Source organism: Dipodomys spectabilis, unplaced genomic scaffold (genome assembly GCF_019054845.1).
Source record: "Dipodomys spectabilis isolate Male_0828 unplaced genomic scaffold, ASM1905484v1 ptg000262l, whole genome shotgun sequence".
Classification (NCBI taxonomy): domain Eukaryota; kingdom Metazoa; phylum Chordata; class Mammalia; order Rodentia; family Heteromyidae; genus Dipodomys; species Dipodomys spectabilis.
The window spans coordinates 2,099,339-2,126,269 of record NW_024870939.1 but is presented as its reverse complement, the minus strand read 5'-3'; the positions used below and the strand labels follow the sequence as shown (position 1 = coordinate 2,126,269).

The 26,931-nt window shown below is 44.3% G+C and overlaps 1 protein-coding gene across 3 annotated transcripts in view; it reads left to right on the top strand.

Annotated features, from left to right (window-relative positions):
* Sfxn5 (sideroflexin 5) overlaps positions 1-26,931 on the top strand; it is a 113,175-nt gene that overhangs the window by 34,334 nt on the left and 51,910 nt on the right. For all 3 annotated transcript variants that reach the window (XM_042699817.1, XM_042699816.1, XM_042699815.1), the window contains exons 4-6: positions 9,859-9,885; positions 10,423-10,477; positions 12,558-12,583. In XM_042699817.1, the coding sequence (XP_042555751.1) occupies positions 9,859-9,885; positions 10,423-10,477; positions 12,558-12,583 (108 nt within the window). The remainder of the gene's footprint in view (positions 1-9,858; positions 9,886-10,422; positions 10,478-12,557; positions 12,584-26,931) is intronic.

The following is a 26,931-nucleotide window of genomic DNA, read 5'->3' as shown; positions in this document are numbered from 1 at the left end:
TAACTGCCCTTTGTCCCCGTTCTCCAAGCTGGGAAATTGGGTAGAGTACACAGCCTTATAGCCCTACTGCTTTGTAGCTGGAGCCAGTTATTCCCGAGGGTCAGGCAGTACATTTTCACATTCAGCCAGGCAGGGAGAAAGCTGGTTGAGCCTAGACAAGTTAAGGCATAAGTAGGGTCTGTGGTTTGAAGTTGAGATGTTTCCCTGAGCTTTTGAGATGATGTGGAGGCTCCCTGGCCTGTGACAGGCCTTGCTACTAGGTCCCAATTTTTCTCGCATGTGAAGTTTTGCAGTTCCGGGATGGGTTTGCCTTTTCACCTGTTTGCAGGACTGACTCTGAAATTTCAAACTAGCTGTTTTACTTGGACTTGGTGGAAGTCCCTGCTGACACTTCTACATCCAGCATTTAGCTTGTGGGTCTAGGAAGTATCCCACCCCCAGGGAATCAGACCTAACTCCTTAACCTGGTCTTCCTATAAGCAGGGTCTGGCATGGTGGACTGTTAGACAGAAGGGGCCCTGGAGAGTCTTGCTTCCCACTTCCTTCCCTTTCTCTTTCTTCATTAATTTAAAAGCTATGCAAATCTAAGATGTGAGGGGACTTTCACAAGAAGACCAGGCTGTTTAGTAACTGAGTCAGGCACAAAGTTGTGACCCTGGCTGTTGTCACTGCAGTCTGGAGTCCAAACAAAATCAGGATGACAAAGAATTTTCATTGAAAATGGAGATGTTTTTAATCCTCCTCCACCCCTCACCATTCTACACACTCAGCTCTCTAAGGGCTAGCACACTGCCAGACACCAGAAGAAAAGACTCAGAAACCATCTTGGCTGTTATTTCTTTCTTCCCCAGAAAGCCTTTCTGATATTATGGCTGACAGATTCCTGATCCTAGAGTAATATTATTAGAGTTATCCTAGCTGCTATAGCTAAAAGATCTCCAAATACAACAGAAGTTCCTTTCCCTCTTGTGTAACAGTACAAGCTCTAGGTGATTGAATGGCTTTATTCCACAGGATCATTTGGGGACCCAGGCTCTTTCCATCATGCTTCCATTCCCTAGCCACATCCTTGCTCTTGTTTTCAGAAGTGGACAGAAAGCACAGAGGAAAAGGCACTGGAATGGAAAAGACACATCTCACCTAGCCTCTGATGCTATTTGGGGCTCAGCCACATGGAAAAACCTAACTGCAATGAAGGCTGGGAAATGCTGGTAGGAGGTTAGCCATGTGCCAGTTACCATTCCCTGGCTGTGGAAGAAGATGGCATAGATTTTGTTGCACAGTTAATGGTCTATGCCAGAAGAGTCATAGAAGGCTTAGATGTCGTGCACCCAACTTCTGTTTTTTTAATGGTAGCATTTATTTAGTTAGTTAGTTAGTTCCCTAGTTTAGTTTTTTTACTAGTTAGTTACTTAGTTAATTTGGAGTGCTGGGTCTCATGCATGCTAGGCAAGTGTTCTACCACTGAGCTACCCACCTAGCCATACCTATAATTTTTACTTTTTGAGAAGGCAATATATGAACAAAATGTAGACTTCTAGAGGTATAGAAAGAACAGTGGATAGCAAACAAATCTTCCTTATACCACCCACAGTTGCTCACTTCCCCCCCCCCAAAGATAACATTGTTTCTTTGTATTGTGTCAGATACATTTTCATTATTGGCTATTTTTCTTTAAATGCTTGTGACATAATAATGATAATGCCAGTGAAACTCACTGGCATTATTGAAGACATGTCAGCTTCTCTCTCTCTCTCTCTCTCACATACACACACACCACACAAACTCTGCTCATATGAGACACCTGGTAAAGTCAAATTCATAGATGTAGAAGGTATGACAGTGGTTGTCAGGCTCTAGGGACAGTGCGAATGGGGAGTATGTTCATGGTATGGAGTTTCTTTAGGGGAAGATGAAAGGTCTCAAGATGGATGATGGGGATGGTTGTATGGCAGTGTTCTCATTGACACCAAGCTATACGTCTAACCATGGTTGGTAAACTTCATAGCTATAGATATAAGTAGATAGTAGATATCTATCTATCCATCCAATCTATCTTACCACAGTCAAAAAAGATGGGAAATAGTCAAAAGTCTACCCATAGAGGCTGTTTATGTTCGTTATATACTTATTTATTTTTCAGTGCTAGAGATGGAACCCAGTGCTTCATGCATGCTGGGCAAGTACTCCACTGCTGAGTAACATCCTCAGCCCAAGACAAGTTTCTTTTTTTATTTTATTTTTATTTTTTGTGAACATACTGTACAGAGGGGTTACAATTACATGGGCAAGATAATGAGTACATTTCTTATCAAGCATTGCAGCCTCCTCCTTTGTTTACCCTTCACATCCCTTCCCAGCCTCTCCCTGCCCCAAGCCCTCCCCCCCCCCCCCCCCCCGCACAAAGTTGTAAAGTTCGTTTTCGACATGACAACTTGTACTTCTCATTGTGTAACGGGTCCACCTGTATCCTTAAACGATTTGGTTTTCCCCATCTCCTCCACAAATTATACTGACATCAAATATAGTGAAAGCAGGGGTTATACTGTGGGGGAGGGACATGCAAAGCAACAAAGAAGTAATCTTAAAAATGCTTTAGAAACAAATGCATGAAAGAAAAAAACATTTAAATACATATCTAAGGGTTCATTTTCCTAACATCACATTATCTGACCTTTTCTGCTTGACTCATACATATACTAGATATTGCAAATAAGGGAAACCATGGGACCTATGTTTCTTTGGGCTTGGCTTATTTCACTTAATATAATTTTTTCCAAGCCTTTCCATTTCCTAACAAATGGGGCAATGATAAAGAACTCTAACAACAACAGATGCTGGAGGGGATGTGGACAGAAGGGAACCTTACTTCATTGTTGGTGGGAGTGTAAACTTGTTCAACCACTTTGGAAAGCAGTATGGAGGTTCCTCAAAAGACTTCACATAGAGCTCCCCTATGACCCAGCAATCCCACTTTTGGGTATTTACCCAAATGTTTACAAACAAGACCACACTAAAGCTACCAGCACAACTATGTTTATTGCACCATTATTTACCATAGCTAAGATATGGAACCAACCCAGATGCCCCTCAGTAGATGAATGGATCAAGAAAATGTGGTATATATACACAATGGAATTCTATGCCTCCATCAGAAAGACAACTTTCATTAAGGACAGACTTCTCCATATACACTGATATGGAGAGATATTAAACATACCTGAGGACAGAGCCTGAGGACAGAGAGAGCATTGTGCAGGGGCGGGTAATAGCATTTAGAAATAGGTGCATACGGTGGGTAACAGTGGGCACATGCAGCCACGCTTCTTGGGTTCAAATCTCTGCACTACTGTGGGACATTAAGAAAGTCATTGAGCATTCCTGTGCCTCACTTTCCACAACTGTAAAATGGGAGAGTAGTTCTCTTAGGGTTGTCCAGAAGATTAAATAGGAGGTGTAGGCCAGGTGTGGGTGGCTTATGCCTGTAATCCTAACTACTCAGGAGGTTGAGATCTGAGGATTGCAGTTTGAAGCCAACTCTTATCTCTAATTAACCACCAAAAAAAATCCAGAATTAGAACTACATCTCAAGTGGTAGAGTACCAGCTTTGATCAAAAAATGCTTAGGCCCTGAGTGCTAGCCCCTGGATAGCATATCGCACACAAATTATAGTTGTTGTTGTTGTTGTTTGTAAAGAGGTATAGAACCCTTAGAAGAACATCTGGCTCAGAAAACTAAATGGGAATGAATAAGTGAGGATGAATAGGTAAATGGATGAGTCAGAGGTCACAGCTGATATTCTGTCCCTATATCTAGGAGTTCAGGCACTGCTCTAAGTGTTGCTTTTCTCATCTGTCTATGGAAACAGGTTTCCAAGCATAACCGTCAGCAGTCAGTTCATGGGAAAGAAAATACTTGGCACAAATAAGAAAGCATGGAACTGATATGAAAGGCTTACCTGTCTGGGATCTTGGTAGTGTCCTATGGGGGCTGGGGACCTGTCTCTCAGTGCCCTTCCTGTGGCCTTCCCTTCTGTACATCTGCTTTAATGCTAAGCTAGCAGTTACCCCCAGATGCAGGTAGAGGAGGTTGTTTTTGCCTCTGAGGTTCACAGTGCAGCACTGGCTTCTCAGTGAGGTGCAATTTAGCTGGTCATGGGTGAGAGGGGAGAAGACACTGGCTAGGAGCATCTACTGCCAGGCTGCATGAGGTTCTAGGCTACTAAAACCTCAGAACAAGGCTAGGTACTCACTCTTTTTGAGCCTCAGGCCTGGTAGCCACCCTAGCTGATCTTAGACATTGATTCACCCCAGAGGATCCCCTGAAAACAAGAAGGAACAATCTAGAGGCCATTATGCCTAGGGCCATGCTTTTAGCTTGCTACTAACCCCTTTGGCTCTGGCTGAGCTGCTAGTCTCTGAGATGAGTTATTCACTCACAGACATGCTGGGAGAATAAGACAAGTGAAGAAGTCATTTTGGAAGATGAGCATATCTTTTTAAAAATATGCTTAGTTGAATTGGTTCCCCTCTATATTAGGCAACCATACGAGTGAGCGCTGTGAGCTCAAACATTTTATATAGGCATACCTCATTTAACCCTCTGTAGCAGTCAGATTAAGTCAGGATCTGTAACAAACAAGCCCAGATTTCAGGGACATACATAATAAGACCTGTTCCTCAGTCATGTCTAGGGTCTGGTCATGTGCTGTCATTCAAGAACCAGCTTCCTTTCACTTCAAGGCTCTACCATATTCTAGGGGCTTCCTGCCATCTACTGGCTTCTCAATGGAAGGCTTTGAGACCAGGCAAAGTGGTGATCTGTCATTAACCCCACCCATAGTCTGCCTGCCAGCACCCCAAGTCCAAGAAGGTCACAGGCTGCAGAAGTCTGGGAAGTATGTATATAGTTATGCGCTGTTAGGGAAAGCAAACTACTGAGACACTAAGCTACAAACACCCAAGGGGAATGTATGTCTTATTCTCTTAAGGTACCATAGTGTTTCTAACAGTTTCTTCAGTTCCTGTTTCTATTTTTGTTTTTATTTTTTTTGAGATAGGGTCTTATAGGATATCTCAGGCTGGCCCCGAGCTTGTAATCTCCTGCCTTGGACTCCCAAATACTAAGACTACAGGTATGTACCACCATTCCTAGCTATCCAGGATTCTTTTGTATTTAGGTTCCCCAAATATCAACTTATTTATAGGCCGAGATATTACATCATTTTCAGGGTCCAAAGGCAAAGGGAAAAATGCAGGACCCTTCTCTGAAGAGTAGAAAAGCTTTTTCCTGTCTGTGGGAACTCTCCTCTTTTCCTCCCCACCTCCATACCATCCTCCTCCTTCTACTCTCTCTTATCCATGTATATGTGCCTGGCAAGGTGATTCTTGTTTTTTGGGACAAGGGGTTGAGCTCAGGACTCATGCTTGCTAAACAAGTGCTCTCCCAAGGAGTCATGCTCTTGATTCTTTTGCGTTTCATTTAGTTTTGTTTTCCAGACAGGGTCTCTCATACTTCTTTCCCAGGCTGCCTTTGAACCGCCATCCTCCTATTTTTACCTCCTGAGTAGCTGGGATTACAGGCATAAAATAAATGCTTGGCACCAGGTGTTTTTTTTTTTTAAATTGCTATCTACTATCATAATACACTTGACCATGGAGACATTTATAGGTTAAGTGCAGACCCTTACAGGTACCCAGAGTTCTGCCTGCCCCTCAGTGTATGGAACTTCCTTGTCCTGCCCCATTTTTGCTGCACTGAGCCCTCTGCTGAGAATAAAAGGTAGTACTGGTCATTAGGTAGGTACTGAGAAGTGGGTGGCCAGTGAAGTGGCAGGAGGTAGTGGGACGCAGGACTATGTATGACCTGAGGCTGCAGACCTCCAACATATACTCTGCTGTCCACCAGTCTTCACTCACACAAGTTCAAAGTCAAGAGAACAATCACATGGGATATAGCTCAGTGACAGAGCACTTGTCTAGCTTGTGTGAGGCCCAGGGTTTCAGTCCCAGCACCACAAAACAAACAGTGGCAGCAATCAGAATACCAGATCTTCAGAACAGGGTGAGAGCCCAGCCTTGTTGCTGTCTGGGAACCTTTCTGTTTCCCCAGAGAAGAGGTCTGCATCCTCCTCTCTGCTACATCTTGGGGAGTCCCATGAGAACTATGTGTAGGACTCATCCCCTGTGCCTGTGAGCCTCAGTGGGCTGCTTTTATTCCTCCTCTGTAGAAGCTCCATCTCCTGAGCAGGGTTGTTAAGTCTCCCTGCTCTCTGGTCCCACCGCCCAGCCACTTCTTAGTGGCTGGGTGGTTCCCTAGTCCTTCCCATTGAGTCCCATCTGCAGGTACAGGAGTACATTACTACCCTGTGTGGCACTGCCAACTGTCCGTTCATCAGCTGTCTACCCTCTAAAACTTTCACAGTCGATGCTGGTGACTCATGCCTGTAATCCTGCCTACTTAGGAGGCTGAGATTGAGGAGTAAAGTTCAATACCAGCCTGGGAAGGAAAGTCTATGAGACTCTTCTCTTCAGTTAACCACCATAAAGCCAGAAGTAGAGCTGTAGCTCAAGTGGTAGAGCACTAGCCTTGAGCACAAAAGCTCAGAGATGGTGGCCAGACCCTGAGTTCAGGCCTGAGCACACACAAAAAATTGTGCCATCTTTCACCTGCTTCCATGTCCTTTCCTCCTCGACGCAAGTTTCAGCTGGTGTGCTTCTTTGCCGTGCTTTGACTGAGGGTTTGGAGGAAAGGGAGAGAAACCCTTGCTCCAGCATGGTTGACAAAGTCAGCTGAGTCTTAGGTATACATTTACGTTAGAAAATGCTATTCCTGCTGGGAAGGTGGCTCAGTGGTAGAGTGCTTGCCTTGCATGCATGAGGCCCTGAGTTTGAGTCTTCAGCACCACATAAGCAGAAAAAGCCAGAAGTGGCGCTATGGCTCAAGTGGTAGAGTGCTAGCCTTGAGCTGAAGGGCTGAGGGACAGTGCTTAGGCCCAGAGTTCAGGCCCCATGACTGACAAAAAAAAAAAAAAAAAAGACACAGAAGATGCTATTCTTTCACCAAACACTTATCACATACCTACTGTGTGCCAAGTATTACGGGAGAGGCTACTGAAGTTCCTGCCTTCCTGGGGTGGGACTGAATCCCTAAGCGAGAGGATCCAGGTATGGAAGGCCGTGATGGAACAGAGGGTGGGGGTCTGGAGGCTATGCTGGGACTGGGGTGACATGGGATAGAGCCTGGCTGGGCTTCAGGGAGACCTTTCCTGTGCAGAGGAAAGGACTGGTCTTTCCTCACTCTCCCTCTTTGCTGTAATGGTGCTCACCTTTGTGCTCATAATGCTTCTGCGCTTCATTTTTCTATTCTTGTCCCTCTTGCCCTATTATTATTCCTCTTGTTCTTCTTCTTGGTGGTTACTAGAGTTTGAACTCAGGGCTTCACATTATCTAGGTAGACACTACCATTTTAGCCATTAGCCTCTTTTTGTATAAGTTAGTTTCAAGATAAGATTTTGATACCAAGGCTAGCCTGGACTGCAGTCTTCCTATTTGTGTTTCTCTTTATCACTGGATGACAACTGTGTGTCACTACCCAGCCATTGTGTTTGGGATGCCAGGTGTGCACCACTGATCCCAGCCATGGGTTGAGATGGTGTCTCTTAAACTTTATACTAGTTCTGGCCTTGAACTATGACCCTCTCATCTCCACCTGCCAAGTAGCAAGGGTTATATTTGAACCCTTGTACCTGGCTTCGTTCTCTATTATTATTGTTGTTGTTGTTTTTGCATCTGCTGCTTCTATTATTGTCATTAATTTAATACTGCTTCTTATCTTCCTGGTTCTGGAGTAGCAGAAAATCAAGTTTGTTTGAAATATAGCTTAAAAAAGCATTAATTGGACTGTGAGTTAAGGTTTGAGAAATTCAGCTGTGAGCAAAATGTATCAACTGTATCAATTTTATAACTTCTATTTTTACTACCCAGTCATCTTCTTAACTGCTACAGCTTAATTTATATTCCAGATGACCAAGGTTGCCATATAAATGAAGCATAACAACGATACTTCTATAAAACTTGCAACATCAGCTGCTGGCAGCCTCTTCCTTCCAGCCCTATACTGGTCTTGCCCCATTAAAAATGCAGTGGTCTTTTTTTGATTTGCTCACAAGGTTGATTTTTATTTATCATATTTTCCTTTATTCAAAAAAGCCTATGTTGCCAGGTGCTGGTGCTGCATAACTGCAATCCTAGCTACTCAGAAGGCTGAGATCTGAGGATCAGAGTTTGAAGCCAGCCTAGGCAGAAAAGTCAAGATTCCATCTCCAAAATAACCAGAAAAAAAGCTAGGCTGGAGGTGTGGCTCAAATGGCAGAGCACCTACATCACAAGAGCACAGCTTTGAATTCAAATTCCAGTACCACAAAAAAACCCACACAAAACAAAACAAGATCTATCTCATTTAAGGAATATTAAAATGTGAGAACACAGGCCTCCATCACTTGAGGCATGTCTCTAGCCTGGTCTGCTTGGTCTGGTTTTGAACCCTGATCCTCTAGGTCTTAGCCTCTTGAGTAGCTAAGATGACAGGAATGAGTTGCTGGTACCAGACTACTTTGGTTATTTTATTCAATTCTTTATTTATTTGGTGCTGTACTGGGGCTTGAACTTAAGCCCTGCATACTTGCTTGGCTTTTTCTACTTATAGCAGGCACTCTACCATTTGAACATCACCTCTTCTTATTGCTTAGTTGGAGATAAGATTCTTAGGGATTTGTCTATCTAGACTGGTTTCAAACTGTAGTTCTCAGACCTCAGTCTCCTGAGTTGCTAGGATTATAAGCATGACTCTCCAGTGCTCAGATACAATGCTTATTTTGAGATAGAGTTTTACTTTTTCCCTGGCTGGCTTGGATTTCAATTTTCAATTGGATTTCAATTTTCCTGATGAGCATGGGTGACAGGCAACCACCACCACACTCAGCACCACCACTCTTAGCTTTTTCTGTTGAGATGAGGGTCTGGCAAACTTTTTGCTGGGCTAGAACTTGATCCTCTCAGCCCCCATATTCTGAGTAGCTAGGATTACCGGCATGATATCCAGTGGGATAGATCTTGTAATTGATGGGAGGTTTGGCATTAGGTCAAAGTTTTCTTTCTTATATGGCTCACAGTAATATGTCTTAAGATCATGATGTCTTAAATTCAGTGAAATGTAGTTTTTTGAAATTGTTATATAGCCTCCCTCCTGCTTTTCCCCCCAACCCAGCTCTGCTGGAGTGATAACCTCATCACCTGTTTGAAAGCAACCTTTTCTCCCCACAACTCCTAGAATAGTAGCAATGAGAATAATAATATCAATAAAAGTAAGCCCTTACAAAGCACATGCTGTCACTGCTCTGAGCTCTGTACAGAGGTAGCATGGATGCTACTTCTAGTTCTCAGATAAGGAGACTGTGGTACAGAGGTAGCAGTGGCAAAAATCAGGAATCCAGACGGTCAGTCTGTGAGAAGACTTGCGCCAGAGACAACTAAAGGGTCTTCATTTTAATTAGGAGATCTTACCTGGCTCTACCTTAGACTCAAGTGGGAGCTTTAAGAAAACATGGAAAGAAATCTCCAAGCCACTCTAGCATGCAGACCAAGTACAGAGCCCCAAGTCATGTGCTGTTTGGGGTCTAGTACCACTCACCCCCTGATGTCATATCTTCTGTGTGGCTACCAGGTTTGGGGAGGGGGTTCAAGGACAGCATGAGCCTCTTAAGTTTTTATGTTGGTTTCCTAGGTTAGAAACCATGGCTCTGAGAACTTCAACTAATTGATGCTCTCCATTTTTATTTCTTGCTTTATCTCTCGTAGCTCTGGAGTGCACAGAAAATCAAGCAGGTAATTCCATTCTGGATTCCTTTTCTTTCTTTTTCCATAGTTCTCTCCTGGGTCACTTGGATCTAGTAGAAGCCTGTCCCGCAGCTTTAGGTGCCCAGCTTCTCCTTTCCCAGTTGCCCCTGGCTGCCTCACTCCTGCCTTCCACTCCAGCACCAGAGGGCCTGAGCTTAGCCTGGAGCTTAGACCAGGCTGGCTGTTGCCCTCAATCTTTGTCTAGGAAAGTATTGGGCTGTACTGAGTCCTGATGAGATGTCCAGAGAGTGGTTGTAGTCCTGACCCTAGGGGCCTTTGACCCCCTGCATGCAACTTTGAGGATAAGACACTATATACAACCTGTATTTGAGTTTTCTCTTGTCCTGAATTATTTATAGAAAGGTCTGACCAGCCCAAAGGCACCATACCAACACTGGGGAAGCTGTCCTTTCCCTGTTTCCTGTCCTAACACCTCTCCTTGTCCCCTCCTCTTCCCTTTTCTCCTTTTCTCCTCCTCCCTCCCCACCCCCCCACCACTTGTGCTCTGTTCTGGCCTCTTGCCAGGCTATTCTACATCCGGACACCAATGAGAAGATCTTCATGCCTTTTAGAATGTCAGGTAAGATCCCTGGGACACCCCCTCCCCTGCCCACATACTTTTCTTTTTTTGGTACTAGTACTGGGGCTTGAACTCAAGTCCTCCTGCTCTTGCTTGGCTTTCTTTTTTTTAATATTTATTTGATGCTCTGCCACCTGAGCCATGCCTCCAGTCTGGATCTTTGCTAGTTAATTGGAGATGGGTCCTTAGACTTTTCTGCCAGGGCTGGCTTTGAACTATGCTCCTTCATGTCTCAGCCTCCTGTGTAGCTAGCATCATAGGGGTGAGACACTGGCACTCTGCTCCTCAGACTCTTCTGTCCAGTCTGTGGTGTTGACTCACAGCTCCAGGAATGTACACACACACACACACACACACACACACAGCATTCCAAGGAGGAACAGTTTGTCACACATAGGCCATGCTCACACACATGCTCACACCTGCATGTTCACCTTAGTTCAACTATACAAGACACTGGCTAGGCTCAAGATCCCTAAAGCATTCATTCATTTGCCTTTTCTGTGGTTGGGGTAGAGTCCATGGGGTAGCCTCCATGGCCAATCTGGTCCTTGGCATCTACATGCCCCTTTCTTCTGAGACATATACAATGTGTACTGTCCTTTCAAGGCCTGCTCCTTGCTCCCTTTTCTAGACTGTCAGTCTACAGATTAGCAATCCATCTTCTAATCCTGCTGTTAACTCTTGTTTGGGATGGATGGGCTCAGTTTACATTCCTACAACTTAAGGAAAAGGTGAGATTCCTGTCCTGTAGAGACCATGTCCAGAGGTGGCTACAAGATCCCTGTCCCCCCCCAGAACTAGAGGAACAGTTCTGTAAATCTAGGCCTTGGACTTAAGCTGTCTAGGGTGACATGGTTGTTCTGCTCTTGGTTCTGAGAATTCCAGGCCCTGACCAGAGTCACACTGTAGAGGATCACTCTCACTCCGTGCAAGTGTAATGGGACATCTCATCCTGAGTTTATGACGTTGGCCTCCTGGAGGGCTGCTGCCTTCTGCCTTGGGAAGGCTTACACAGCTAAAGAAAGGAGGCTCCATCAGATGAGCTAGTCAGGGTCCCCGCCCCCTAGAAAGCCTGACTTCTTGGAGTAGTTAGGTTAAACAGTCAGGGGATGGAAAGTCACATACTACCCTGCAAACTGGGGTTATTTGTGCTGGGTAGCCTCTGATTCCAAGGTGGCCAAGCCTCTGAGCATCCTGGGGCTGTGGCTGTCATTGATCTAAGTTCCCATTCTGGTCCTAGCAGACTCTCAGGTCAGCCTAGCTTCCTTTGTAATTCTGAACCTTCCTGAGTCATACATTCTCTGAGGCCATAACCAAACTTGGAATCACTCCCCAGAGGGAGACAATAGGAGAGTGCTGGCTCCTGCATGCACAATTGTGCATGCTTAGGACATGAACTGTGGCTTTAGATGCAACTCAGATGAGCATGCTCTCAGCTGCTGGAGTCAGTGATTGCCACAAGTCAGCTGCTGGAGACAGCAGTGGGGAAGCCTTGCCTGAGGGCCACAGCAGTGAGGAAAGAGGGCCTGGGCCCAGCTGTGCTTCACCTTGGCTGTCTGTTGCTCTACTGAGGCTATCCAGTCAGGACTTGAAAGACTGGCACTTAGGTGTGCATCTCAGGTAGGTAAGGAATTCTGCCCTAAAGAGGTGGTCATGATGTCAGAGAAGCAAAGAAAGACAGGTTGAAGACAGAAGGATGACACTCCAGATGGCCAGGAAGATGACTGTGGTGAACGGGCCAAGGAGCATTATGCCCCTCAGTGGTCACAGGACCACTGGTAGTCATAGGTAGCAGGCAGCCCTGTCTGCAGAGACCCATCTGGGAGGGGAGGGAAAGCTGCCTGGCTGAAGAGGGACAGAGTAGGAGGCTGAGGATGCTGGGAAACCCTCTGTGGTGGGGGTGTGGGGAAGGCCGAGCTAGGAAAAGGTCTGAGGGGCTGGAGGTCGGTACCTCCTGTTAAACTATCCTGGGCCCTTACCAGGGCCAAGGACCAGACCAAGCCCAGAGACTCCTGGATATCTCAGCTGAGAGTCAGATGGATCATAAGACCTGATTCTTTTCTCTCCCCATTCACAGGTTACATTCCTTTTGGGACACCAATTGTAAGTATTACCTCCAAAAAAAAAATGTGGGGCTTTTATTCTCAGACTTCTTTGGGGGGATGGGGTGGGAGGTATTGGGGACTTGAACTCAGCTTGCTAGGCTGGTGTGATATTTCTGAGCCAGGCCTCTAGCCCTCTAAAACAAAACTTTGAATGCGTAACTTGACATCATTGTCTATAGATATTTGACTAAGATAATGACTCAGTCTCACTTCCTGGAAGGAATGGTTGAGGAAAATGCATGAATTTCTCTTTCCTTTCCTTGTGGCACCTAGCGTCAGGCTCCTTTAGATAAAGGTCTACTGATTTTCAGCAAGCCAAGTTGCTGAGTTAGGAAGTGCCTTTTGTCCCTACATGATTGTCAGGAAAAACAGGGAAGGTTTCCAAAGGAACTGCAGAAAGGAATACAAGGGCGTCTTCTGAAAATTGAAGTTTAAAATGAATTCAGAACGGATTTTGGGTGTTCTTTTTTGTTCAGTTTTGGAATCAGGTTTAGCCCTTGTTCGTTATTTTCTTTCCTGTGTTGAGTGCTCCACTTTATGAATATGGATAAATCTCAAAAACAGTGTTCAATGAAAAAAATAGTCACAGAGTAGTAATACTCTCTGATGTCATTTATATCATGTTTAAAAATGTGCAAAGTGATAGTATATATAGTATATGGGTATGTTTTCAATGTATCTGTAAAAGCATTTATGGGAGCAAAAAGCAACAGATTCATGGTACTGTTCATCCTGGGAAGACAGAAGGTGATGGAATCTAGCATTGTGTTTGTACCACTTCGTCTTTTAGAAAAGACAAAGTTTTCACAAAAATTTGAGGAAGTGGTAAGCCTTAACAACACATGAATGTTCATTATTTTATTCTCTAGACTTCTTTGTAGGCCAGAAATATTTTATTGTCCATATGTTTATGTTTAATTTTTAAAAATAGTTGTTACTATTAAGCACTTAAGCTACACCTCTCCACAGCACTCCCCTTGATTACATTTTTGACTCTGTGGGTGTGCACACATTCACACGTGGACACACAGGCACATGCACACATGCTAAAATGAAACCCAAGGCCTTAAGTCTGGTAGGCAAGCACTCTTCCACTAAGCTCTACTTCTAGTCCTTGGTGTTTTGAAACAGAGTCTTGCTATGTAGCTCAAGCTGGCCACAAACTCATGGTCCTCCAGCCTCCACCTCCCAAGTACTGAGATTACAGTATATACTACCAGCATTTAGTTTAAATTTTTAAAAATTGTACATATTTAGGAGGTATAATGTGATACATGTAGACACTGTGTAATGATCAATTCAGGGTATTTAGCATCTCTATCTCCTTAAATGATGATCATTTCTTTTTTTTTTTTTTTTTTTTTTTTTTTTTAATTTAATTTTATTTTATTTGTGAACATACTGTACAGAGGAGTTACAGTTACATGGGCAGGATAATGTGTACATTTCTTACCAAGCATTGCAGCCTCCTCCTTTGTTTATCCTTCACATGATCATTTCTTTTTGTTAGGAACATTTAGGTTCCTCTTCTGTTTATTTATAAACTATATGATGAATTGTTTTCTACTGTAATCACCCTACTATGCTGTGGAACAACAGAACTAAGTCTTCCTAACTTTATACATACATTTTAATTATATAAAAATATATATGGAGAGAAGTATTATTTACATCCCCATACTTACACCATTTCCCTAAAACTATCACATAGTTCTGAAATATTCCAAGGAGGATTACAGATTTCACTGCAATTGTGTTTAATATCTTTGTATTTCTTATAGTTGTATATTCTTTGTGATGGTTTTATTGGCTTGATGTTTTCCTCTTTAACTTCTCTCTCATTCTCTTATACACTAAAAATATCTGTCTGAGTTGTGTTTACCTCATCACTGTTCCTATTCCTGCTTTGCTTTATCTATTTACCTCATATATCACCACCTATATTTCATGTCAATCATTTAATTCCATGTCATTTTGTGAGATAAATCTCTCTCCCTCCTTCCCCCCCATGCTTCTCTCTCTCTTTCTTGTGCCAGCCCTGGGACTTGAATTCAGGGCCTGGGTGCTATCCTTGAGCTTTTTTTGCTCAAGGCTAGAACTCTACCACTTAAGCCACAGCATTACTTCCGGCTTTTTCTGTGATTTAATTGGAGATAAGAGTCTCCCAAACTTTCCTACCTGGGCTGGCTTCCAACTGTGATCCTCAGATCTCACCCTCCTGAATAGCTAGGATTATAGGCATGAGCATCTGGTGCTTAGCTAGGTAAGTCTCTTTTGGGGACAACATTTAGTTGAGTTTTACTTTTTTACTCAGTTTGAATGATAAATGGAACCCAGATATATTTATCTGCCACTGGCTGCTGAGATCACTTATCTCAGCTATCAAGGGTTTTTTTTTTTCCTGGCTTGTTTATTGAGCTTTGTTATTATCGCTATTGTCTTTTATTTATTTTTAATTCTTTTAGCTTCTAAAGTAGTTTGAAAGAGGAGTATTGTAACTAATTCTCTGTAAATACCATCCCTCCGTATTATTGTACAGTAGAGAGAGGTTGCATTTTCTATACATACTGTACAAATATCAATACACTATCCTCAGCCCTATCCACACAAGAGACTATTAGTATGTCATCTTTACATTATTATTTTTATTTGTGAACAAGGTCTCACTATTTAGCCCTGACTGGCCCCAAATTCTCTACCCTCCAGCTGTTACCTCCTGAGTGTTGGGTTAGTAGGCACGGGTCACCATGTGCAGAGGTCGCTCTAGTCTTTATTTACCATTGTACCTCAAGACACCTGCCTTGTTTGTGAGAATAATCTGGAATCTCATCAGATTTATGAAGCTTGTATTAATAACTGCATTAGATGTCAGCGTTATTGATTTAGGCTATGTACATTCAGTGTTTGGCTAGGGGATTTGCTTAAATCACACTCAGTTTGTGACAATACACTTTCTGTGTCCTTATAAGTCTGGGAGTCTTCTTTTTCTCTTTCATACATGAACAATAGTTGGTCTGATCCTCTTTTCCTTTGTATATTAGCTTCCCCCTTCCCCTGAAATCATTTGGGTTTTTTTTCCTCTTATCTTTGGAGTTCAAAAATATCTCTAGGATTAAAAAAATCTTCTCCGTATATTTTATAAAATTATACAAGAAATATATGAATATGTTCTTGGAGATTCAAAAATACCACCAGGAATTTTTTATAAAGAATATATTAAAAGTTATAGAAGTAATACATGCATATCTCTTAGCCCAGAATTCAAACATTACAAACAAAAGCGAAAGACCTTCTACTGACCCTCCACCCCTAGGCTTTGCCCAGAAGTAAGTTCTCTTAGAAGTTTGTGAGGGATTCTAGCTTTCTATTAGAAATATCACCTTCAGGCGATGGCTTACACCTGTAATCTTAGCTACCAAGGAAGCTAAGATCGGAGGATCGTGGTTCAAGACCAGCCTGGGCAGGAAAGTCCATGAGACTCTTATTGCCAATTAACCACAAGAAAACTGGAAGTTGGTACTGTGGCTCAAGTGGTAGAGCACTGGCTTTAAGCTGAAGAGCTGAGGGACAGCACCCAGGCTCTGAGCTCAAGCCCAACAATAAAAAAAAAAATCTATCTATCTATCTATCTATCTATCTATCTATCTATCTATCTATCTATCTATCTATCTATCTATCTATCTCACCTTCAATGGTTCTTCTAGACCCAGGCACCTGTTTCTATAGTCCCAGCTCCTCTGGAGGCTGAGGCAGAACTATGAGTCTAGCCTGGGGAACACAACAAGATCTATCTCAGAAACAAAGCTAAACTAAAAAAGTGTGGCCAGTGCTGTCACTCACTAATAGAACATGTGTTTAGCATGCATACAGCCCCAGCATCCAGACTCTAGAGCCTTTCCCAGGACTAGCCTGGACTATGATCTTCCTACCATAACCTTCCACACTGGTGAGATCACAGGAATGATAGACTACACTTGGTTTATTGATTGAGATAGGCTCTTGCTACTGTTTTGCTCCATTTGGCTTTGAATTGCTACCCTCTTAATCTGTACTTCCCAAGTAATCCAAGTAGCTGGGATTACAGGCACGTACCACCATGGCAGGTGCCTGTGTGCACACATGCACTCACACACACACACACACACACACACACACACACACACACACACACACACACACACACACTTTTTTTTTCCAGGCTTGAACTTAAGGCCTGAATGCTGTCTTTGAGCTTCTTTAGCTCAAGTCTAGAGCTCTACACACAGTCACAGCTCCATTTCTGGTGTTTTGGTAGTTTATTGAAGATAAGCACTTGGCTGCACATTTTTATTTTTAATAGTGCTGACTTTTTCCTTAAAAAAACGATGTTTCAGGTAGGCATTGGTGGCTCATGCCTGTAATCCTAGCTGCTCAGGAGCCTGAGATCTGAGGATCGTGGTTCAAAGCCAGCCCAGGCAGGAAAGTCCACAAGACTCTTATCTCTGTATACCACCCAAAACCCAGAAGTGGCGCTGTGGACCCAGTGGTGGAACTCTAGCCTTGAACTGAAGAGCTCAGAGTTCAAGCTCCACAACCACCACCACCACCACCAACAACAACAAAAAAGCAATGTTTCCCCACACCTTTGTGACACTGGTGTTTTTTTGTTTTTTTAACAATACAATAGGGGCAGGGATAGCTTCTCATGGTTTCAATTTTTATTTCTTTGAACACCAAAAAGTTTGTGCTTTTTAAAATGTATTTGTTGCCATTTCTTCTATGACTTGCCATTCATACCATTTCTCTAAGTATTTATTCACGAGGTTTATTTTTCTAATTTATTGTGGGAGATATTTATATATTTTGGATATTAGTCCTAAGAAGTATGTATATTATAAATCTCCTGCTTGGCTGTTTTTCTTTTGTTCTCTGACATTTATGTTATAGAAAAGTTTAAAGGGTTGATGTTTTAAAACATACTGCTTGTGTGTGTGTGTGTGTGTGTGTGTGTGTGTGTGTGTATGTGTGGGCGCGCGTGTGTGTATGTGTGAGCGCGCGTGTGTGCATGTGCACTGGTTCTGGGGCTTGAACTCATGGCCTTGTGCTCTTGCTTTTTACTTTAGGCTGATGTTCTAACATTTGAACCACACCTCTGCTTTTTGCTGGTTAATTGGAGATAAGAGCCTCTTGGATTTGTCTTCCTGGGCTGGCTTTGTTGAACCCTCATCCCCAGATCTTAGCCTCCTGAATAGCTAGGATTACAGGAGTGAGCCATCGGTGGTTGGCTAGAAGAACACATTTCAGTGTTTGGGTTTTTAAAAATATATTCTCTTGTTATTATCTAATAGATTTTCTTTGCTCTTTGGAATTTAGTGTTTTCTTGGTAACATAGGATGTGCTTATATCAATATGAATGGGATCATTGGCCTTTAACAGAAACAAAATGACAGTGGCTTAAACAGAATAGTTTATTTCTCCCTTGTGTCAGAGAAATTTGGAGGTAAGGGGAACTCCACAATGGCTTTAGGAACCCAATTTTCTATGTTTTTACCACCCATTCTCAGTGCCATTTTCTCTTATAAAAGTCATTTCATAGCCCATGACAGCTGCTGGAATCCCAGCCATCATATTCACATTCCAGAGAGTATAAAGGCGAGTAGAAGGATGCATTTCTCAGCTGAGTCAGCTCTCTTTAAGGTGTCTTCTTAGAAGTCTCACACAACAGTTCTGCTTGTAATTCATGTAGAAACTAGCTGGTATATAATTGGCCCTAATTATATAGAGATTTTATTAATAAGAAAGAGCAATAGTTCATAGGTGGACAAACAAGAATCTGGCATAATATTATCTATTTATAAGATGTATTATTTAGCAGAATCATCTCTTTGCTAACCAGAGACCTAGGCATTTGATCTAGCAAGAGTAAATATAGAGTTCACTTCCCTTAACGGGGCAAGTGGGTTCTTGCAAAGGTAGTGGCTGCTACAAGGATGAAGCTGCTAGGCTAACAGATGTTAGCTTAGATGTTGTCATGCAGGTTCGCCCTGTATATCAAGACAGTGCAAGATAGTGCATCATAACAGATCGCGGGCCCTGTGGTGTCTGGGGGTCTTGGTGCTGATACACCTTTGCCCATCAAGGATGCAGTGCTGAAGCAGGTGCTGTGCTGACTTGTGTGAACTTGTCTGCACTGTCTGGAACACATGGGCCTCTGTGAGTCAATGAGTGTGGGATGGGCTCAGAGAGCCTGTATGACTTTGTGTTTGAGTTTGTGTGTGTCTGTGTGTATGCGCATGCTGGGATTTGAACTCAGGTCCTCATGTTGTCACTTGTCTAGTGCTCTACTACTGAGCCACACCTCCACTGGCTCTTTCCTGGCTAGTTGGAGATAGAATTTAGAAGGTTTGTCTGCCCATGCTGGCTTTGAACCAAGAATCTCAGATCTCACCCTCCTGAATAACTAGGATTATAGGCATGAGCCACTGGGGCCTGGCCTCTGTGACTTTTTTGTAAATTTTATTTTTTATACGTTTTTTATTGTAAAAATACTGTACAGAGGGGTTATAGTTACATGAGCAAGGTAATGAGTACATTTTCTATCAAGCATTGTTACCTCCTCCTTTGTTTTCCCCTACCATCCCTTCCCTCCCACCTCCACAACTCCTCCCCCCCCCCCATCTAAATTGTAAAGTTCGTTTTTCAACATAGTATCTTGTGCATCTCATTACAATGGGTCAACCTGTATCCCTATTTAAGCATTTTGTTTTTTATTTGCAATAACTAGTATATGTCTGGGACAAGCAGAAAAGGTCAAAAGGTATATACATATGACCAGATAAGATGATGTTAAGTGAAATGAACCCCAAGATAGGGACACAAGTGTTTTTTTTCTTTCTTGCTATTGTTTCTAACATATTTATAATGTACCATGTGATTTTTTTTTTTGTTTCTTTGTATGTTTCTCCCCCCAGTATAACCCTTGTTTTCACTGTATTTGATGTCGGTGCCCTGCATCTTGTATATACAGTTCTCTAATTTGGGGAGGAGAAGGGAAAAGACTTGTTGTTGTTTTTTTCTAATCCTAGGGCTTTAACTCTAGGACTGGGCTTCTTGTGTTCAAGGCTAGGGCTCTACTATTTGAGCCACAGCGCCATCTCCAGCTTTTTCTGAGTAGTTTATTGGAGATAAGAGTCTCATGAACTTTTCTGCCTGGGGTGGCTTTGAATCTCCGTCCTCAGATCTCATCCTCTTGAGTAGCTAGGATTACAGGTCCTGAGCTGCTCTGTGACTCTTGACTGAAACAAAGCAGACAACATGGCCTGGGACACACGGCCCAGCAGACCTATGGAGCCGCTGGAGCCAAAATGATGATGCACACCTAGTTTCCTAGCCCCAAATATCTACATCTGAACGGCTAGGCCAGGGACTAGTCCCCAAAGGAGCCATTGAACATGGAGAGCCTGTGACCTTCCATCTTGACACATGAACATGGACAAGCAACATGGCTGCTCACTGGTCCCTGGTCCTGCTCTGACAGCACTAGGCCACCCTCTGACCTGGTGTGGAGGGAACATTGTGGCTGTACCTGTACTTCCAACTGAAGCCGGGCACCCCAGGGCCCCTTTAAGGACTTGCTGTCGCTGGAGCTCCGAACCTTCAGCAATCACCTGGTCAGAAGTGGGAGCTGAGGTTCCCGTCCACACCTTAGGGAAGCCCTGGTCAGGCAGAGTGGATAAGAAATACATGCATGCGGAAGCCACTAAAAATGCTCACTGAAATAGAAATGAGGGTGCCAGTGAATGTGCTAGGAACTGGGCCCCTGAGTGATGAAGGGAAGGGGTGAGGAAGGCTGGCAGGTACCTCAGTGGAGAAGCTTCTGGAAGCAACATCCAAGCTGCTTTCAACCCCAGGTGAACATCTGGGCTGGAGATTACCAGTGCCCTGTGTGGCTGAGAGTGGCCCTGCCCCATGCTCTCCCCAGGCCAGGGAGGAATGGGCTGGTTTTCTCCTTCCCAGGCGCCAGTGCCAGTTTAGTCAGCAGATTTCACAGATCCACTGGCACCCGTGTAGTGTCTTATTTTAAGCTTAACATTTAAAGATGGGAACTTTTTCCCCTTTGGTGTGTGGCAAAAAGATCCCAATTTATACATAAGTATGGTTGCTAGGCCCATATACCCAGGCCTCTCGGGGCTGCTGCAGTCCACCTCTGTCTTTCTTGGGGTCCAACCAGAAAAGCACCAGCAGCAGGGCCGCTTTTAATAAACCAGAACTCTGTTCCCCATTTTCCACCAATGGTATGCAGTGCTGTTCTGTCTATCCACATGAGGCTAGGGCAGGGCTACTTGCCCCTCCCCCCCGCCACACACACATATACCCCAGAGGTCCATTCCTCCTACTACCTGTGCCCTGGGCCTTCCTTGGTCACTGAATGACTCAGAGAACTGGATCTCTCTCAGGCCTGAGGCTCTCCCTGGCAGTACTTGTGCCTACTTCTTCACCCCAAACTCCCCACCACACTGCTGCCCTTCCCATTAGGGACCAGATGCCATGCACCTAGCTAGAGGTGATGTGAGGAAAGCAGTGAGTTTGGTGACCTTAGTTAACCAAAGCAGATTCTGCCTTTCTTGGGACATTAAAAGTGTGATTGTACTCTAAATTCTCACAGTGTAACACTATAGTTAGTCCATGGGTGTAGAAACCCCAAGCATTGAGCTAGGATGTGGCTTAAGCTCAAGGTCTTGGGTTCATCCACTGCAAGAGGAAAGAAAGAAAGAAAGAGGGGCCAGGAAGGTGGCTCAGTGGTAGAGGGCTTGCCTAGCATGCATAAGGCCCTGGGTTCGATTCCTCAGCACCACATAAGCAAAAAGAAAAAAGCTGTGGCTCAAGTGGTAGAGCGCTAGCCTTGAGCTGAAGAGCTGAGGGACAGCGCCCAGGCCCAGAGTTCAGGCCCCATGACTGGACCCAAGAAAGAGAGAGAGAGGGAGAGGGAGTGGAGGGAAGGGAAGGAAGGAAGAAAGAAAAAAAGAAAGAAAGGGAGGAAGGGAGGGAAGGAAGGAAGGAAGAGAGAGAGAGGAAGAAAGGGAGAAAGAAAGAAAGGAAAAAAGAAAGAGAAAGACAAGAAAAAGGCACAAAGGAAGAAAATGAAAGGAAGAAAGAGAGAAAGGAAAAAAGAAAGAAAACACATCAGCTCAAGTATCAGAAGGTACTAGTGAGAGTCAGTGGGGGACATGTAGGAAGGAACCACAAAGTGTTCATTTTATGTCAGGACTTGGCTCTGTCCCAAAGCCTTTCTGACATCCCCAACCGTCACCATCCTAGACTCTTTTTCCCCGTATTCCAGTGCCAGTGCCAGTGCCAGTTTCCTCTCTGATTCACCTCAAGTGTGACCTGATACCAGTCCTTCTGACTTAGGTCTCATCTTGCAAGAGGTGTTGGTTCAGTTAAGCTAGAACAGACTAGTCAGAGGTAGACGTTCATTTGACAAAAGATATTTTCTTGAGCGGGCTGGCATCCTTTAAATAGCAACACCCCTAATACATGGAAGTGTTGCTTTTCAGATCATTAACCACTTAAATCAGAAGATGGAGACAAAGTAGAAGGAAAATCCTGGCAAATCGCTGGGTACTAGGGCCCTGGGGAGGGCTTTCAGAGAACTGGGAAGTGGATGCGTGAGGTGAGGAGGAGGAGGAGGACAGTTCTGAAGAAATGATGCTTTTCCAGTGAGGACCCAGGTCTGTGAGCAGCTTTGAACTCTCCCCACTCTAAAACTGAAGGCATCTCTCCAGGAAGATAGACCACAAACAGGTACCTCTAAGGTGGATACTGCAGAGAAGATACAGGTGCTGGAGAGTGGGGGCTTCCTGGAGGAGGCAACAATTAGATTGAAGCCAGAAGGAAAGATTGGCAAAGTGGAAATGCTATTTTCTTGGCAACTATGATAATTTCGTACCCTGGTCTTCTCCTGGCGTAAGTCTCACCACCCAATTGTTTTCACATATACCCTATTTCCTTTCTAGGTTTCCCACACTTTAACAATCTTTCCATCACTGGATTCAGGCTTGTATGGGAGGTTGGCTCAGGAGTGGGGGCTGTTCAGTTCTCTCTGAGGCCAGATATCATAGCACACAAAGTTATGGCCTGGGGCCTTGCTTCTCTGCCCTTTTCTTCAACAGCCCCTGACCAGGAAGCCAGGAGTGATAGGGAGTGGGCATGTCACTCTTATAGACTGACACTCATCTAATGTGCAGTGGTTAAGACTTGAAAGGAGAAGGCTGGCGTGAAGATGTGGCTTTTCTTCTTTTTCTTTTTGCTTTTTGTCAGACCTGGGGCTTACACTTGGCCTGGGTGCCATCCCTAAGCTTTTCTGCTCAAAGCTAGTGCTCTACCACTTTGAGCCACATCTCCACATCTGGCTGTTTGGTGGTTAATTGGAGATGAGAGTCTCACAGACTTTCTAGCCTGGGATGACTTTGAACCACAATTCTCAGATCTCAGCCTCCTGAGTAGCTAGGATTACAAGCATGAGCCACAGTGCTCTGACTGTCCCTTTGCCTGGTATGCTAAGTAGCCCCAGGGCTGGGCTAGGGGCCCTGCATAGGGAGGTGATGAGCAGCAGCACTAACGAAGATATAATGCAAGGAGCATTAGTCACCATACAAAATTTTACACCAAGGACAGCAGAGTCAATCTCCATACATGATACCCCTAGCTCACTTAGCAAAGGCTGCTAGGGTGCTGTGTAAAAGAACATCCTCAGAATTTCAAGGGTGCTGTAAACATTCATTCTTAGGGACCCACAGTTGACCATGGTCAACCTGATGTAAATAAGTTTTGGCAGAGATGGTTTTGCTTGTCACTGCTCATCTGGGGGTCAGCTGGAGTTGGCAGACCTGCCTGGCCTCTGCTCCTCCTGTTGCTTAGTCTCCTTGGACCTTAGTCTCCAAAGCAGGTCAAATGGTCTGACAGAGCCACCAACAAAGAACACCCCCATCCTGAGAGGCAGTGGCAAAGGTTTTGGGGTGTCACTGGAGTCAGCACCACATATTCAATATGCCCTTCCCAAAGGCCCATGGTGACTGGAATGAGGACGCTATGGATGATGTATCATTGTCTCAGCCCACCAGCGGTTTTTATCCTGGTCATGAAGTGTTCACTGTAGTTCACACTGAGGTAGCCATGTTCTTCCAGCCAAGCAGGGATCCATCCCTGTGCCTATGCTTTAGGTGATAGGAGCCTTGATTCTGTCTATAGGGGTCAGCGTCCTTTCAAGTCCAAGACTTGTGTTCAAAGTTGCTGCTTGGGTGTGTAAAGCAGGTTGAGGTCTCAGACAGGGCAGCAAAAGCTGGAAAGGAAGAAGGCAAGGGTTGAGGAATGTTGCTCAAACTGCCTTACTTCCTTTCCTGATCATCTCCAGAGGCACCAGGACTATCTTCCATTGAACAGATAAAGAAACAGAGGCACAAAGAGAGCTCAAGTAACTAGCCTTGGGTTGATACTGACACCAGCATTTGGTGACCAGAGCCCGAATGTTAGTCTGTAGGGTCCACAGACACTGTTGTGGATGGGGACCACAAAGGTGCATAGGGGACATGTGCGTAGAGGACAGCCATGAAGGGGCTGGAGCTGCAGAGGGGACTTCAGCCATGGTACGAACTATAAATGGGAGCAAAGACAGGATGTGCGATTTGGCCAAGGTCCTGCAGCAAGATAGGGTGGAGGCTGGGTAGAAATCCTAGCTATTGGCTCCTGCTTCCTTCTTCCACTTTCCCTGGTAGCAGCGCATTCTGGGCGCTCTCCACCGTCTGCGCGGCCACGCCTGCTGCGCTTCCCTCTTGGAAGAGGTGCGATCCACTGGCATTGGAGCCGGGTGGACTGGCTCCCTCTCTCTATCCATCTCTTTCTTCCCCCTGCCATGTTCTGGAAAGGGCAGCGGGAGGGAATGTGGGCAGGTTGCACCAGAGATATACATCTGAGAGCTGAAGGGAACATTTATTTTTAATGTAGACTTAAAAAGAAAAAGGAAGTTATAAAATATCTGCTCTTGCTCCTGGGATTGTGCAGATGGTACTGCATTTTGCCTAATAGGGAATGGGGCTGCCATCGCCTGCTGCTGGTGCCCGCCTGGCTGTATAGACCTGGAGGGCAGGATCCCTGCTGTCCAGCATCAGCCCCAAATGGCTCCCCAGGGCCCCATTTGGACAACACGGTGGGATGCTTGCTGCCCCCTAACTCACTCACTCTGCCTTCTGCTAGCTTCCCAGAATTCCTCCTGTCAGACCAGGATGTCTCCCACTGTCCCAGCACGCTCTCTGTCTGTCTGTCTGTCTGTCTGTCTGTCTCTCTCTCTCTCTCTCTCTCTCTCTCTCTCTCACACACACACACACACACACACACACACACATACACACACACACCTCTCACCTCCTCTGAATTTTCTTTTTTTTTTTTCAGAAGACTGTCTGTCTGTCTGTCTGTCTCTCTCTCTCTCACACACACACACACACACACCTCTCACCTCCTCTGAATTCTTTCTTTTTTTTTCAGAAGACTGTCTGTCTGTCTGTCTGTCTCTCTCTTTCTCTCTCTCTCTCACACACACATACACACACACACACACCTCTCACCTCCTCAGAATTCTTTCTTTTTTTTTCAGAAGACAGTCAGAGTCCAGTAAGCTGTCCCTCCTGGACTATTTGGATGTTAGAATCAATCAACTTTGCACACACCTCATGCCTCCTTAAGCCATCTTGTCATTTTCCTAGCTATTATGAAAGACATTCTCAAACACCTCCTTGTGTGGTCTTTGTGTTTACTGTGATAGGAACCATCTAGTCATCTCCCCACTGTTCCCCACCAGAAGCACAGTGTTCCTTCCCCTCCCCCCTTTCTCTTTTTGGTGCAGATACTGGGGCTTGAACTCAGAGCCTGGGTTCTGTCCCTAGTGTTATTGCTCAGCTACTACTTGAGCCACAGCTTTACTTCTGGCTTTTTGGTAGTTAATTGGAGATAAGAGTCTCACAGATTTTCCTGTCTGGGCTGGCTTTGAACCTTGATCCTCTAGTCTCAACCTCATGAGCATCTAGGATTATAGACATGAGCCACCAGCAGCCAGCTTGTTCTGACTAGGAGGTATACATGGTTCTCTTGTGGAGAGACCCATGTGGAACCTGTCACAGACAAGGGATTCTGAAACCCAAGATCCCATGGCTTTCAGTCCAAGTCCCTCAGCTGCCACCATAGAGAAGAACAAATAGAGATCTTATTCTGGGAGAGAAATCTCATAAGATAATTCCTCATTGGAGCTATGGAGTGGCTTTACATTATATAATTTTATTCAAACTGGTATGGGCCAATAAATAGAAATGTGCGTATGCATTTGCTGTTTTAAAACATTTTAATGTTTAAAACATGATTTACTAATGCTGCTGAGGATGTCTAGAATTTGATTTACTGCATAGTATTGAATGTTTATACTCGTTCTTTACAGAAATTCTTGCCAAAGAGCCATTTTATCTACAGGAATAATAAATACGTCAATATGTGGATGGTTGTGCACATTTTCCCCATATGCAGTGGTACTTGGTAGATGTTATTTTGCACACAAATACTCACTCACAAGATAAACTGGAGAGGCACACGTATGTCTCTGAAGGCCAATATGTGCCAGTGTCAAGATCACACAATTAGTTTCAGCATAAAGCAAAAAGCAGTCAGTAAGTCTGTTTGGCCTTTGAGAATAACAAATCCACACCTTTATAATCATACTTAACCTATGTGTGCTTTATTTATTTATTTATTCATTCATTCTTTCTTTCACTCAACACCTACTTTTTAGACATTTTCATTCAATAGATTAAACATGGTGTAAATTCTTGCTTCATGGAGTCAGCGATAACAGAAATTCTCCCAAATTCTATTTAGGAACCTCTTAAAAACCTTTGATATATTGGGGCTGGGAAGGTGGCTCAGTGGTAAGAGTGCGTGCCTCACATGCATGAGGCCAGGGGTTCAATTCCCCAGCACCACATAAGCAGAAAAAGCTGGAAGTGGCGCTGTGGCTCAAGTGGTAGAGTGCTAACCTTGAGCTGAGTTGTTCAGGGAAAGTGCCTAGGCCCAGAGTTCAAGCCCCAAGACCATAAAAAAAAAAAAAAAAAAAAAAAAAACCTTTGATATAACTTGTATTTCATCCTCACAAAAATTTTATGGGACAGGCAGGGCATGAAGAAGTTCAGATTTCCTGAGTGGAAGTTCCTTTGGTTTGTTTGCTGCACGTATACACACACACACACACACACACACACAAGTTGGGGGCTGGTAGCTCATGCTTGTAATTCTAGCTACTCAGGCAGTTGAGATCTGAGGATCATG